At 31.8% G+C, this 14,571-nt stretch overlaps 3 protein-coding genes across 4 annotated transcripts; all 3 read left to right on the top strand.

The window, feature by feature from the left end:
• Positions 1 to 2,857: 2,857 nt before the first annotated feature.
• LOC124936712 (mitochondrial import inner membrane translocase subunit TIM22-3-like) lies at positions 2,858 to 6,154 on the top strand. Its single transcript, XM_047477231.1, has 5 exons — positions 2,858 to 3,109; positions 3,239 to 3,303; positions 3,393 to 3,465; positions 3,558 to 3,611; positions 5,683 to 6,154. The coding sequence occupies exons 1-5, from the start codon at positions 2,917 to 2,919 to the stop codon at positions 5,925 to 5,927; spliced, it is 630 nt and encodes a 209-aa protein (XP_047333187.1). The 5' UTR covers positions 2,858 to 2,916; the 3' UTR covers positions 5,928 to 6,154.
• A 1,300-nt stretch (positions 6,155 to 7,454) lies between these two features.
• LOC124936452 (V-type proton ATPase subunit e1-like) lies at positions 7,455 to 8,972 on the top strand. 2 transcript variants are annotated; one of them, XM_047476951.1, is made up of 4 exons: positions 7,455 to 7,615; positions 7,722 to 7,871; positions 8,107 to 8,154; positions 8,604 to 8,972. In XM_047476951.1, exons 2-4 carry the CDS (start codon positions 7,774 to 7,776, stop codon positions 8,665 to 8,667), a joined length of 210 nt encoding a protein of 69 aa, XP_047332907.1. In that variant the 5' UTR covers positions 7,455 to 7,615; positions 7,722 to 7,773; the 3' UTR covers positions 8,668 to 8,972. The 2 variants fall into 2 exon arrangements, with proteins under 2 accessions (XP_047332907.1, XP_047332906.1); XM_047476950.1 differs by having other exon boundaries at positions 7,459 to 7,615; positions 7,704 to 7,871.
• A 2,587-nt stretch (positions 8,973 to 11,559) lies between these two features.
• LOC124936354 (cell division protein FtsZ homolog 1, chloroplastic-like) lies at positions 11,560 to 14,309 on the top strand. The gene is made up of 6 exons (XM_047476850.1): positions 11,560 to 11,908; positions 11,978 to 12,077; positions 12,167 to 12,396; positions 12,873 to 13,040; positions 13,378 to 13,611; positions 13,864 to 14,309. The coding sequence occupies exons 1-6, from the start codon at positions 11,627 to 11,629 to the stop codon at positions 14,140 to 14,142; spliced, it is 1,293 nt and encodes a 430-aa protein (XP_047332806.1). The 5' UTR covers positions 11,560 to 11,626; the 3' UTR covers positions 14,143 to 14,309.
• Positions 14,310 to 14,571: the final 262 nt, after the last annotated feature.

Consider the following 14,571-nt stretch of genomic DNA (forward strand, 5'->3'; position numbering starts at 1 on the left):
TTCGATTGAAATAATTTTTTAAGCACATGCTTTGATGGATGTCCTAAACGACGATGCCATAGAAAATCAGAATTATTCTTGGATTGTAAAGCATAACTAGAAAGTTTAATAATGTAAAGGTTATTTTCAAGTCTTCCTCTACCAATCGTGATCCCGGTCGACCTTTCTTGAAAAACAACATCAACGTCAGAAAAAATAACTAAACAATTAAGGTCCTTTGTGATTTTACTAACCGAGATTAAATTTGGTGATAATTCAGGAACATACAAGACATTATCAAGTTGTTTTGAGAAAAGTTTAATTGATCCAATTCCATGAATGGGAATACTAGAATTATTAGCTACTTTAACATTTTGATTAAGTTTTTCCAAATTTAAATTTTCAAAAAATTCTTTATTTTTAGTCATGTGATCTGTGGCGCCGGAATCAACAATCCAATAGTTTGAAACGGAATTGAAATTAGAAGAATGCGCAGAAATACATGGGTCCACTTGATTAGTGGACTTTTCTTGTCGGGTTTTCATGAATTCAGAGAATTGGAGAAAGAGTTTAAAGTTGTTTGGATCCACACCATGCATTTTATTATGATTAGGCTTTGGAGTATTCCCTTCATCTTGGGTCTGCTTGTTTGAAGGGAGAGCCCAATCTGAGAAACTCTCCTCCACCTTAAAAACGTTAGAAGCCACTTCCTCATTTGACCCAATCAGATTCCAGTTTCTCATTATACTGTCTTTTTCGTTTCCTTTGGCGAGAAATCCTCTCTGACCATTTCCGGTGGCCATTGCTGCTCCTATCCAAATCGATGAAAAAAGAGAAAAAAAAGATTCAGATAACCACTTGGGCTTAGAGAAAATAGAAAAAATAATATGAGAATAATAGACAGTTATGAAGAGAATCAGAGTCTGGCGAGATAATATTATTGTTCCTCTCCAATCCGATGAAGAAAGAGAAAAACAAAAGATTTAGAGAGCCACTTGGGCTTGGTAAAAATAGAAGATCTAGTTCCTCTTCAATCGGATGAAGAAAGAGGAAAACAAAAATCTAGAGAGCTACTTGAGCTTGGTGAAAAAAGAAGATCTAAGATCAGATTTTCAATAGATTAGATTAAGCCGGATCAACCGTGCTCTGATACCATGTAGAAAAGAGAATACAAAGAGATCTTGTTATTATTGTAACAAAGATGTTATCTTGTAATTATACAAAAAGACTATTAATAGGCAATTAATAATTAGCCGTTAGACACAAACCTTTCAGCTTCTTAACTATTGAGTTTATCTATGAATTGACTAATAAATATAACTAATATATTACATATTTTTAACAATTTTCTAGATTAACACCGCGATTTCCATTGATCCGTCAATGCCCTATAAACACCACAGTATATTATCGATTTTCGAGAGAAGGTGTATGTTCATTATTGTGTGATTTTTTTTTCGAATCTATAACTATAGAAATTATAATTAATTGCTCCAATCATTTGAGATAGCTAATAACTTTTGTTCTATTTTCATATCAAGATAGATCATCATGACATCATGTTGAATACAAACTAGCGAAACAGATCATCCCGTAGAAGTTAGTGTGAATCATCTCCATGTCTAAGATGATTTAATATTTTTTTTTTGAAAAGTTTTGAGAGTCAAATATTTTATTCAATCCAAATCTCGTTCTTTGGATGAAACGCTACTCACACGGTGAAATTCTTACGGATGATATTAAATATAAAAAAAAATTATTATGCTAAGTTGTTTTCGTATATGTCATAGGAGTTGAGTCAACAACTTACTTGTTTTTGCATTATCGAGGGGTGACAATTATCTGAAGTATTTTGTGGAGTATTAATGGGGTTCACTAGGTGATGCCCAAATTTTTGGGTAATTGCTATAAAGTTTGGATTGATGCGTATAATATAGTAATCTTAAATATTTGAGTTATCATCCCAAATATTTTTTAGTGGACTATTTGGTTTGAGAGAAATTGTCGAAACTTCAATGATCATAGTTGTCCGATTCGTATCATTCATAATATTACTATTATGAAGTTTTATGAGATTCATTTCGGAAAGTTGGTAGAATAGATGAGAGAATTAATTGTTCTTCTCGATGACCTAAAGTGGTTTTATCATAATTTATTATCATTTTTTTAATTAAAAAATTATTTAAAAATAAGAGGTTAGTTATTAAAGAAACAAGTTTAGTTCAAGGCCCAAGTAATTTATTGAATTTTAAGAATAAATGATTTCAAACAAGGTTGCACGCGTGAATAGGGGTGGATCCGTTGATCGGTACGTTATATCTTAGTGTTTTATCAATACTTTATATCTTACCTAAAATTTTGGTATGCAAAAAATGCATATATTTACCTCACTTTGATTTCGGTATACCTTAATTTCGCTATATCTTAATTTCGGTATAAAAAAATTAATACATTTATCCTACCTTAATTTCGGTATACCTTAATTTCGGTACGGTATCGTATTATACCTTTCATACCTAAAAAACATATTAACTTTAAAAAATCAATCACATCGATAAAATAGAGATGGCATGAATAATATATATTTTTTTTGATATTATTCAAAAATTATATTTTTATAATTAAATTATTATTAAATATATTTAATTATTTTTTTATAAGTATTATATATATATTTATATATATTAACTTATAAATATTATTTTGATATTTCGTATATATTTATATATATTAACTTATATATTCGTATATCAAAATTTTAAAAATATCATTATTTGTCGTACCAATAATTTGGGTATGCTATACTTAGCAATATTTTATATATATATTACACTATAGTATTTTCGTGAAGGGCTTAATCATACTTTTTAGTGAGAGACATAGAGATATAGATAGAACAAGAGAGCGAGAAAGAGAGCAACCTTCAATTAGTCGGCCATGGCGGATTCTCCAATCAGCGATAATAATTCAGAGTCTGAGATGAACAATAACTCTAGCTCAGCTCCTTCTAGCAATCCAACATCCGATTCCGTTGCTACCGTCAACCAATCCGGCTCCCCGGTTGTCTGCCTCGTGAGGTTCGCAGGCGATTCCGCTGCCGGCGCTTTCATGGGCTCCGTTTTCGGATACGGTGAACACTTCAACCCTGTCACTTATCTTTTTTCTATTTATTACTCCGTATTTGTCTGGATTCGTACTCAGTTTGTACGTGAACTTCAATTTCAGAATCCATTTTACATACCCTTGATGTTTTTCTCAGGCTCAGGATTGATTAAAAAGAAGGGTTTCAAAGGTTCATTTTCTGATGCAGCATCTTCTGCTAAGGTATAAAGCTTTAATTTATAAGTGAAATCTTGGGGTATCGTTTGTAGTCCTTGTAGCTTTTGTTATAATTTTATTGTCATCTTTACTAGACATTTGCAGTTTTATCTGGAGTTCATAGTCTAGTAGTTTGCTTTCTGAAGAGGCTGAGAGGAAAGGATGATGGTAGGTTCCTTATCACAACCAAGCCTGTCAGCCATTTTAGAAAGATGTCCTTTGTCTTAATGTTCTTATTTAAGTTGTTTTTCCGGTTCCAGTTATCAATGCAGGTCTGGCTGGGTGTTGTACTGGCATTGCTTTGAGTTTCCCTGGTAATTGGTGCTTTTACAGTTCAATTTCTAGTCAAGTTTATTCTTTTAGTCCTAATTCTGAAAGTGTCTGTTTTATGGATCTTGATTTAGTTGAACTTCTGGCTGTAGATTAGTGTTGTGGATTGTAGTTTAATTGATCTTCAAACTGGCCTAATTGTATGGACTATGACCCAAGGAAACATAAACAAGAGTGTTTCGGGAATCAAAACATGCTTTGACCCCGCGATACTAACATAAACATAAACAAATTCAAACAAACATTCATTTGAATACAACACAGATCATAAGCATAAATTATCATGTCAACTCACATGATGATTGCGTGCGTGTCTTCATAACTTCATTGCTCTCCCCCCATTCTTTACAGAGGAGCTAATTATGGGAGTATTTGAAATCCCTCTCCATATTCTAATCATTGAAAGGCCACTAAAATTGATATTTTTTTCAAACTTCATCTTCATTCCTCCTTGTCTTCTGAAAGACCAGGGCACCAAAATGCATTTGAAAAGATCGGAGAAGAAACTTCTCTTTTCAGTCATCTTGATAATTAATTCTTTGATGTCATCCCATTAGTTAGGCTCATTAATCACCATCATGCAATTACAAACTTTCCTCCAAATAGAATATGAGAAAGAACACTCACAATGAACATGATTAAGAGTTTCCAAATCATTTCCACACAACAAGCAATCAGTGTTAGCAATCTGCATATACCTGCTAAGCTTATCCTATGTCATAACTATCTTATGAAAAAAGCAAGCCACAAAATTATTTGATGCATTGGGATAGTCTTAGATGACCATACCACGATTCAACCTCACTTTCCATAACTCTTAAGGAATCCCAAACAAGACTAGTGACAAAAGATGAATATTCCTCACAATCCACTTTCATGAATTTTCACTGTCCTCATACAAAACCATTAACCATCTCATCAACTTTTTCCAAAATTCTTCTTCCTTCTCTTTTTTCCAAAAGAAGCTCATTCCATTCCCCATTATGAATATCAACCAATCTAGCAACTTTACACATCAAATTCAAATCACATAATTCAGGTTTGAGAATAATTGGGAAATTTTCAAACCATGGATCATGCCAGAAACGAATCATCCTAGGACTTCCAACCAGGAACTCTATCATTCTAAATGCAATTTTCCTTAATTTCAATTTCTGGAAGGACCATGCTGAATAAAATAATTAATATGAATTCAGATCACCATAACTCATCTCATACATGAACTTGTTTTTGAACAAAAGAGTCCTTTATAATGGTCGTTACGATTAAAAAGAGAAAACAACAGGAAACACTACAGTGAGGAAAGGAAAAGAAAAAAGAAAAAACAAGAAACTCAAGCACAAATTAAGTTTAAAAATATCCTGTAGATCCAAAATGACATCTCATACAATAGCACTGCTAGCAACTAGCTTGAAAGTGCCCATGTACTAATAAAGAAGCAATATTACACATGAATTTTAACGACGAGGTACAAAATTAACCATATGTTAAATGAAATGGGTTTTATTAACTACTTAGTTAATGGTTTCGTTTACCAAATTCCGTGGTCTTCCCCACAACCCCTCTTCCTTGTCAAACTTTGTCTAAATAGAACAATTATAAACATCATTACTTTATTTTGTAATATTCTCTTTTATTGATAAACATTGCTACTTTTGTCTGGATTGAAAAAATTCTTGCCATTTTTACTTTTTCTTTGTAATATTTATCATGTGCACTGCTACACATACGCAAGCTTGTTTGAGGAAGGGTTTTAAAAAATGTATTTTTTTAAATACCCCATTTTATAAGGGACATGAGATAATTGAGAATTTTGTGTGTATTGTCCAATATGCCCTTTGAACTGTGGGTGACAAGACTTGTCCTTTGAAGAAATTAAGAAGAATGGTATTTTAGTATTTTTAGAAGAAGGTTGAGTTAGTAGTTTAGTTGATGATTTGAATGATGATAGGATAAGGGTTATTTCCAAATGTAAATTTTCTCCATTATTGTTGTTTGGTGCTTGTTTTGTCCATGTTAATTTAGTGTGCTTGCAATTGTTTTTCTGGTTTCCAGGTGCACCTCAGGCCCTATTTCAGAGCTGTCTCACCTTTGGGGCATTCTCATTTGTCATTGAAGGGTTAAATAGACGGCAACCAGCTATGGCCCTTCCATACCCACCAATAGCCATAGATAAGCCCCGAATGGGCTTGCTCCAGCCCTTGGCATTTCCTCTTGCGGACGAACTCAAACAGTCTTTCTCAGCCTTTTGCCAATCGATAAGTAAAAAGGGCAAAAGTCAATCTAGTTTTCCCCACTGATTGGATTAGATTTCGATTGAAGGCTTTCTAGTTTCTACTAATTTCATATGAATTTGTGGAGACGGTTTAGAAACCGTTATTCTCAACCAAGTCTATTGTATGGTTTTCTGCAAGAGAGCAGTGATTAGTGAGTTGGATATGAAGGTTGAAATTAGTTGTTTAGCCATTTGTAAAACGGGATGGTTTACTGTGGGTTTCATCTTTGTTAATCTGTTGTTTTTACTTCATGGTTTACTTTTACATTGAAATAACAGACTTTGCAATTGTCACTTTGAACCTCTTAAGTAGGATAATTGTGACATTCAATCTCCATCAAGTTGAAACGAGAGTTAGAGATTGTGTTATTTCTTAAATTCATAATAATTGTGAATTGAGCTTATTTGCAAAAAATAAAAATAAAAAATCATTTATGTTTAATTTGTTTATGAGTTTTTAGTATAGAAATGCACTCATCTTCTTTTGGTTTTTTCTTTTTTCATTTTTCAGCAATGATTATCATCAATATAATAATACAAGTCCATAAAATAAACAGCCATTTAAAATAAAGTAAAATAAACCATAATGAAAAAGAAAAGCACTATTTTACATTAAAAGGTCAAATAAATTAAAACCCTATTATTTAATGTAATAATTATTTTCAAATTCATTTACATTCGGCAACAAAATCATTTTTAGGTAAAATATTTACAATAAGCTTGTAATTGTATTTTATTATTTGCCTATCAATAAAAATACTTGCATGAATTTTAGTTTTCTCCCAAAAAAAATTTTGGCTAACCAATTTAATCACCATTTTAATAGATAACAACTAATGGTTGAAGAATAATTAAATGTGTTAACATGAAAGATTTAATTTTAAGACTAATGGTTACAACCAAACATTTAACAGATTAATTCATAATTCAATCAATCGAATTTGAAATAATAATTTAGATTAGTTATTTTGGTTTGAATTGGATTGAGCTCTGACAAAAAATTAGCTTAAGTTAGGATTAGTCAAATTATCCAAACAAAAATATAATTTTTCATTTTTTTTCACTCAAATATCTTTTTCTACCTTCTTTTTTGCATACCCAATAAGTTTTTATATATATATTTATCTTAGCTATCAAATTTTTTATTTAATTAAAAATATTTCATTACCTGAATTAATCTTAACAAAAAAAATAAATTTATAGTTATTATTTGACAAATAAATATAATTTATTGACAACATTATCTTGTCATTATTATAAATATAAAAAAATAACTATAATCAAAAGTATATATTAAAAAAATTAAATTTAATAATCTTTTCTTTTGAATAAAGTAGTTTATTAATAATAATAAAAAGTGAGAAAACAGTCATTAAAAAGAAAACCTTTTAAGAATTATTTAATATAGGTTTCAATTAAATAAATATAATTTTGATTTACATTGATTTATTCGCCCTTACCAATTTGTGAATAAACATGTTCAAAGAATAAAAATAAAAATAAATCCCTTAATAAAATAATCTAACATTATTTCTTAATAATTCACAAAGGATATTGACAAAAAGGAATTAATCATTTGATCCAGGGAAACGAAAGCTCGATCAGAGAACAAGCGGAAGAAGAACTTAATCGATTAATCTCCTAAATCAAGAAAGATCCAGACTTTCTAATTCGAATCCATCCGTCGGAGCATTCTCAATCTCCGGCGATAAGGTTTTTTCTATCTCTTTCTCTATATCATCTATCAATTTGAATCAGCTTTTATTCAAGATCAGTATTTTACTGTACCATATCTCTCTAGTTTGATCTTGATTTTCAGTATCATTGGAAGAAGATACGCTTAGATTCATCATCACCTGCATTTGATCGAGATGGGTTTTCTAGTGACAACCCTAATTTTCGTCGTCATTGGATTTATTGCATCACTTATTCCCAGAATCTGTATCAATAAAGGACCTTCAACCAATCTGTATGTTTTCATTTCGTTTATTACTCTCAATAGATTGGTTTTTGCATATTGATATGTACATAAAAGAGTTCTCCTGTTATTTGAATTGACATTGGCTTTGTTTCATTGTTCTTGTCACTATGCATTACCAATTGTTCTCTGGATACTTTTGTTAATAACCCATAAAGAGAAGCAGAGTTAGAATGTTTGTAGCTAATGATGTATGAACATGACTTAAATGTATTACATCTTGCAGGTTAAGTGTAACACTCATTATTACTGCAACAATATGCTGTTGGATGATGTAAGTTTCAGATATTCTCTTGATTTTGTTATTTGCTAATTGCTACTTACTTACCTATCATGATTTAGACTTTTGGTTATGTTTTAAAAATGCAACCTTTGGTATTGACTCTTATGAGTTGTGGTAGTCTCTTTAGAACTTATATCAATTGAGTTCATCTTTTATGGGTGGGATTGTGAGATTGTTTGAAGAGATCCATTTGGAAACGAAATTTAGTCAATAGACAAATAAAAATTGTGTTTCTGTATCTGTAAACGTTTACAGATAGATAAACAAAAGTACTTTTTACCATAACCCTTTAGGGTAGCTCAAGTGGAAAGTCTTGCCTAGGAGGTTCAATTCCCACTAAGAACGCTCTAAGTTGAAGTGAGGGGATATGATTGTGGGGTCGTGCTAGTTTTCTCAAGTGTAGTTTCTGATTAACGATACATTTGGTTTGATTGAAACAGGTGGGCGATTGTGTATCTTGCCCAAATGAAACCACTGATTGTGCCCATTCTCAGTGAAGAGTAGAACCATGGATGACAAGATGTTGGGAATGTGAGGGAAAGGCATCTATAAGTATTATTTTTTATTTGTATTGAATTCATATTGGTTTAAACTAATTCTACCTACATTTTTCTGTCTGTTACTTTGCAAATAACAGACTTTGCAAATAACAGACTTCTGATTAAAATTGTGTTGCTTCTCCTGATTTGTTTATGTTTGCTAATTTCGCCGCATGTACACATAATTCTTGAAGGAAACGAGATGTTTGCTACTTTTGCCGCATGTACACATAATTCTTGATTGAAGGAAACGAGTTAGTTTCCGCACATGATCTTTTTTCAATGTTTGTTTTTTGTATTTAGGTATTGCAACTATTTTCAAATAGTATGAGTTTATTGTTAAATGTGAGAATAAAGAGGTGCTCAAATTGAACTTAAAAATATAGGGAGGAATGAGGATAAAGAATATCATACACAAAGGACAAACGATTTCCCTCTATAACTAAGGCCATTTACATAGTTGCGTTTTCTTATAAGGGAATATTATTTACTTTTATATAAAAACAATTTTCAAATTAAAAAATGTTTTACAAGATTTATTTGTAGCTATTTTTTTTCTTTAAAGTACAAGAACTTCTTATGAAATGAGTTTAAATTACAAATGAGGATGATCTCCATTCTAATTATTTTCTTCTTTGTCTTTTTTTATTAAATAAGGTTGTCCATATATATATATAATGATGCTTAATTTTTTAAAGTGTCCGGATTGTCGGGTCGAGAGTTGTGGTTAATTTGGATATATATGTGAGAGTAAATGGATACTTGGGTCGGATTCTGAATTGACCCGTTCATAAATTTTAAACGGTTAAAAATAAAATTAAAAATGATATATGTATGTTTTGAACTCGCAACCTATCAAAAACAAGTACAACTCTTTAACCAACTAAACTAATAACAATTTATATTTTTAATTTAACACCAAATTTAATGGACGTGGGACGTTGTAACAATATAAGTTCAACTTTTTAACTAACTAATATATATATATAATGATGCTTAATTTTGAAAGTGTCCGGATTACCGTGTGGACCGCTGTGGTTAATTTGGATATATATTTGTGAGTAAATGGATCTTTGGGTCGGATTCTAGATTGACCCGCCCATAAACTTAAAACAGTTAAAAATAAAATTAAAAATACTATAGGTATGTTTCGAACTCGCAACTTAGCAAAAACAAGTTTAACTGTTTCACCAACTAGACTAATAACACTTTATATTTTTAAACCAACACCAAATTTGATGAACGCGGGATGTTGTAACAATATAAGTTCTACTTTTTAACTAACTAATCTATATATATATATATAAATATAATGATGCTTAATTTTGAAAGTGTCCGGATTACCGGGTCAAGAGCTTTGGTTAATTTGGATATATATGTGAGAGTAAATGAATACTTGGGTCGGATTCTAGGTTGACCTGTCCATAAATTTAAAACGGTTAAAAATAAAATAAAAAATGTTATATGTATGTTTCGAACTCGCAACCTAACAAAACCAATATAACTTTTTAACCAATTAGGCTAATAACACTTTTTATTTTTAATTAAACACCAAATTTGATGAACGCGAGACGTTATAACAATATATTTTTGCCCGTGTACATCGCACGAGAATCTTCCTAGTTTTTATAATGTCTATAAAATCATTTCTTTGATTCATACTTTTTTATTAAAATCACAAAAGAGATGGTCGAAAGCTATTGTTAATTTGGATATATATGTGAGAGTAAATGAATACTTGGGTCGGATTCTGGGTTGAACTGCCCATAAATTTAAAACGGTTAAAAATAAAATAAAAAATGCTATATGTATGTTTCGAATTCGCAACCTAACAAAAACAAATAACACAAAATTTGAAAAACTCTTTAACCAACTAAGCTAATAACACTTTTTATTTTTAATTAAACACAAAATTTGAAAAAACGCCAGACGTTGTAACAATATATTTTTATCCGTGTGCATCGTACGAAAATCTTCCTAATTTTTATTAATTTCTTTAATCCATAATTTTTTTTTATTAAAATCACAAAAGAGATGGTGAAAAACTAATTATAAATATTTTAAGTAATATCAGAAAAGAGAAATTCATAAAAAAAAAAAAAATACAAATCATTAAATCAATCCCTAAAATTGTGAACTAGGGAGCCTATGGTAGTTATTGTAATATTGTTTTCTTGACTTACATGAAAGAATGGTGAAGAATTGAAGATCTTATTCCTATAAACTGGTTTGATCTTGGGTTATTGAAAAAAATTGTTGTTGAATTCAAATTTCAATTTGGTTGAAAAATCAAACATATTAAATTTACTATATCATATATATTTTTTTATTTAAACTAAGAAATAAAGTTCATTTGTTCTAAAAATTCATAATTAGATGGTTATGTTCATGCGTTCTAAATCTTAACCAGTTCGGTTTTACTTTATTCACGGGTCTCGATTCGATCATTTTATGTTCTCTAGAATATTATTTTGTTACAGTTATAACTATAAATACATTAAAAATATTAAATAAAGAAAAGAAATTCTCCACGTTCGATTAAAACAGTTTTGCCGTCTTGTTTGTGCTAGAAAGTTTTTCGTTGATGAATATGTCTCAAGGTATAACAAAACTTGCAATAATTTAGCATATAAAAATCACTACACAACGAACACAACTAAAATATTCGGTTCACAATCACCGGGTTTTAAAGGAAGTTATCAAAAACAGAGCCGATGAACACTCGCTAAAGAATAATCGAAAATAGAAAATGACTTTTTAAAATTTTAGAGAAAAATGATGTGAAAAAAAAAGATTAGAGTATGAAAAATTGGTCTGCTCATAAAATAGCTACCAAATTTATGGAATTTAATAAAACCCTAAAATCATCTCCTACCAGTTTTAGTTCTCCGTCGTCCTCTCTTTTGAGCTAACTAGTAAAACCAATGGCAATGGCGACCCTTGGCCACTTCAATCCGTCTGAGATGATTTATTGTCTTTCTTCTTCGTCATTCACTACCCTAAACCAAAACACTCTGAGCTCTCCTTTCGTTCCAAGATTATCTTTTTCTTCCAAAAGATGCCCCCCTTCAAAGACCCAATTCTCTTCCGGTCTATTCCGAATAGCCAGCTCATTTACTCCAATGGAAACGGCCAAAATCAAGGTCGTCGGTGTTGGCGGCGGTGGCAACAATGCCGTTAATCGCATGGTTCTCAGTGGGTTACATGTGAGTTTGTTTTAGCATACCATGTTTCAATTACAAATGTCTGTAAGTTTTTTATATCATTTAACGCAGGGTGTTGATTTCTACGCTATTAACACTGATTCTCAAGCTCTTGTGCAATCTGCTGCTCAGAACCCACTTCAGATTGGAGAGCTTTTAACTAGAGGACTTGGTCTGGTACTCTCACCATAAATCATCATGTACCATCAATTTAAAAACCTTTTCTTCTTCTCTGATTGGGGTTTCTTGATAGAGATGCAGGTACTGGAGGTAATCCACTTTTGGGAGAACAAGCTGCAGAAGAATCAAAGGAATATATTGCTGCTGCTCTCAAAGGATCAGATTTGGTTTTCATTACTGCGGGTATGGGTGGAGGCACAGGTTCTGGAGCTGCACCTGTTGTGGCTCAGATATCAAAGGATGCAGGTTATCTAACTGTTGGTGTGGTTACTTATCCCTTCAGCTTTGAAGGACGCAAAAGATCTATGCAGGCAAGTTCCATGTTCTCTTTTGTTCATTTTCAAATAAAATTTCATGGTATTGTTACTGTTTAGGTTATCAAACTCAGTTTATGGATGTTAACTACTCTTGTTTGGATAAACCCTCTTCAAATATGCACCTTACCCACTGTTATCAGTCAATTTAGTTTCATGAAATCAATCTCATCCCATCCCGACTGCTTGCTTATGCTGTCATCAAGACCAATTTTTTGAATCTCTCTTTTCCGAGAAAATCAACATTTCAGTCTGTTTTTAAAAATGCATTAAACTGGTGTAATGGTAGCCAGCCGTGTCTTATGAACTACTTGAAGATCTGTCTCTGTTCTTAATATTTGGGGCTCAATGGAAAGAGTGATTTTTGGCATTTGAAACATCATGTGGCCATTGTATCTAGTATATATAATATTAGTTTTTTCAGGGAATCATCTGGTTTGGAAGGCTCATCACTTGCAATTGTTTGCTTTCAGGCACTGGAGGCTATTGAGAAGTTACAGAAAAATGTTGACACTCTCATAATTATTCCCAATGACCGATTATTAGATATTGCGGATGAACAAACACCTCTTCAAGATGCTTTCCTACTTGCGGATGATGTTCTACGTCAAGGGGTCCAGGGAATTTCAGACATAATAACAGTAGGTTCCGCTTTTTAAACAGCTAACGTTTCTTGCCATTATCGAATTATAGCTGATCTTCCAAAAAATCAATTTACCCAGGTTGTAAACTTCTACTCCTGAGGCGCCTTTTAAACTAGAAGTTGTCAAAACTAATTATGCTCCATTTGGAAGCACTTATAGTTTTGTCTCAGTATTTGGATCCATTTATCGATACAAAAAGGTTTAGAAAAATTGTATTTTTGTTTGTGTATCTTGAAACGGATCCAGATGTAGAAACAATAACTGTTTCGAAATAAAATGCATCTTATTGAGATGGTGTGACAGATGATGTAGTTTGATTGAACTTGTACTGCAGATACCTGGTCTAGTAAATGTGGACTTTGCAGATGTTAAAGCAGTTATGAAGGATTCCGGAACTGCAATGCTTGGTGTGGGAGTTTCCTCCAGTAAAAACCGTGCTGAAGAAGCTGCTGAACAAGCAACGCTCGCTCCTCTTATTGGTTCATCAATCCAATCTGCTACCGGAGTAGTGTACAATATCACTGGTGGAAAGGATATAACTTTGCAAGAAGTTAATAGGGTTTCTCAGGTTATAATACTATTTTTCTCATGGAATATCTAGACCAAATAATCAAATAAACTACATAGGCCCCGTTTCAAACACATTTTATTTATGTTTATGGATCCTATCCGAATACTGAAATGTTACAAAATTAAACTTAGTTAGAGGCATGTTTTCGATGAACACCTTAATAGATCCTGTTTTATAAAATGTTTCTTTATGGGGCCTTAGAATTGTGAAGTTGTTTGGACTAAACTTGTGGGCATATTGTTGTTTCAGGTGGTTACAAGTTTGGCGGATCCTTCAGCTAATATCATATTTGGAGCTGTTGTGGATGAACGGTTCAATGGGGAGATTCGCGTGACAATTATAGCAACTGGTTTTACTCAGTCGTTTCAGAAGACACTCTTGACAGATCCTAGAGGGGTGAAGAAGACAGTTGAGAAAGGAGGAGGACTAATGGGGGGTAGGCAGGAAATACAGATAAAATCATCATCATCAAACTCAAATTCCCAAGTCTCATCATCATCTCGGCCTACTAGAAAACTCTTTTTCTAGTAAATTTTTTAAAAGAAAGTTGGAATCTTCTTATTAGTGATTGTATTACTTTCTTTCTCTGGTTGTTTTTGGCTGAATCTAACAAAGAAATATACCAGACCATTTCTGTAAAGTGTAATCCCTTGAATCAATTTATCTCTATTCATAGTTTCAATGACCATCTTAAAATGTATCATCTTTACATACTTCCATTGTCTGAAAAGGAGTGTAACTTCAATCAAATTTGTTCCTTATTATATGATCATAAGTTATATTGATGTATAACAATACAACAATTTCGAGTTTTAAATGACTGATTCTTGGTTGTTTGGAACGGTGAGCATTTAACATGTGCTTCCTAAGCTCTATCAGCCCGCCCATTGGTTACAACCTAATTTCACAATCACTTTTTTTTATTATTCCACTTGGGCCTTTTACCTAAATCTACCG

The sequence above is a fragment of the Impatiens glandulifera genome, chromosome 4 (genome assembly GCF_907164915.1).
Source record: "Impatiens glandulifera chromosome 4, dImpGla2.1, whole genome shotgun sequence".
Lineage (NCBI taxonomy): Eukaryota > Viridiplantae > Streptophyta > Magnoliopsida > Ericales > Balsaminaceae > Impatiens > Impatiens glandulifera.

Coding starts and splice junctions, on each gene's coding strand:
- LOC124936712 (XM_047477231.1), top strand. CDS start 2,917: ATGGCGGATTCTCCAATCAGCGATAATAATTCAGAGTCTGAGATGAAC. Junction 3,304..3,392: donor ATGCAGCATCTTCTGCTAAG/GTATAAAGCTTT, acceptor CATCTTTACTAG/ACATTTGCAGTTTTATCTGG. Junction 3,466..3,557: donor GCTGAGAGGAAAGGATGATG/GTAGGTTCCTTA, acceptor TTCCGGTTCCAG/TTATCAATGCAGGTCTGGCT.
- LOC124936452 (XM_047476951.1), top strand. CDS start 7,774: ATGGGTTTTCTAGTGACAACCCTAATTTTCGTCGTCATTGGATTTATT. Junction 7,872..8,106: donor AAAGGACCTTCAACCAATCT/GTATGTTTTCAT, acceptor TACATCTTGCAG/GTTAAGTGTAACACTCATTA. Junction 8,155..8,603: donor ACAATATGCTGTTGGATGAT/GTAAGTTTCAGA, acceptor TGATTGAAACAG/GTGGGCGATTGTGTATCTTG.
- LOC124936354 (XM_047476850.1), top strand. CDS start 11,627: ATGGCAATGGCGACCCTTGGCCACTTCAATCCGTCTGAGATGATTTAT. Junction 12,397..12,872: donor GACGCAAAAGATCTATGCAG/GCAAGTTCCATG, acceptor GTTTGCTTTCAG/GCACTGGAGGCTATTGAGAA. Junction 13,041..13,377: donor GAATTTCAGACATAATAACA/GTAGGTTCCGCT, acceptor CTTGTACTGCAG/ATACCTGGTCTAGTAAATGT.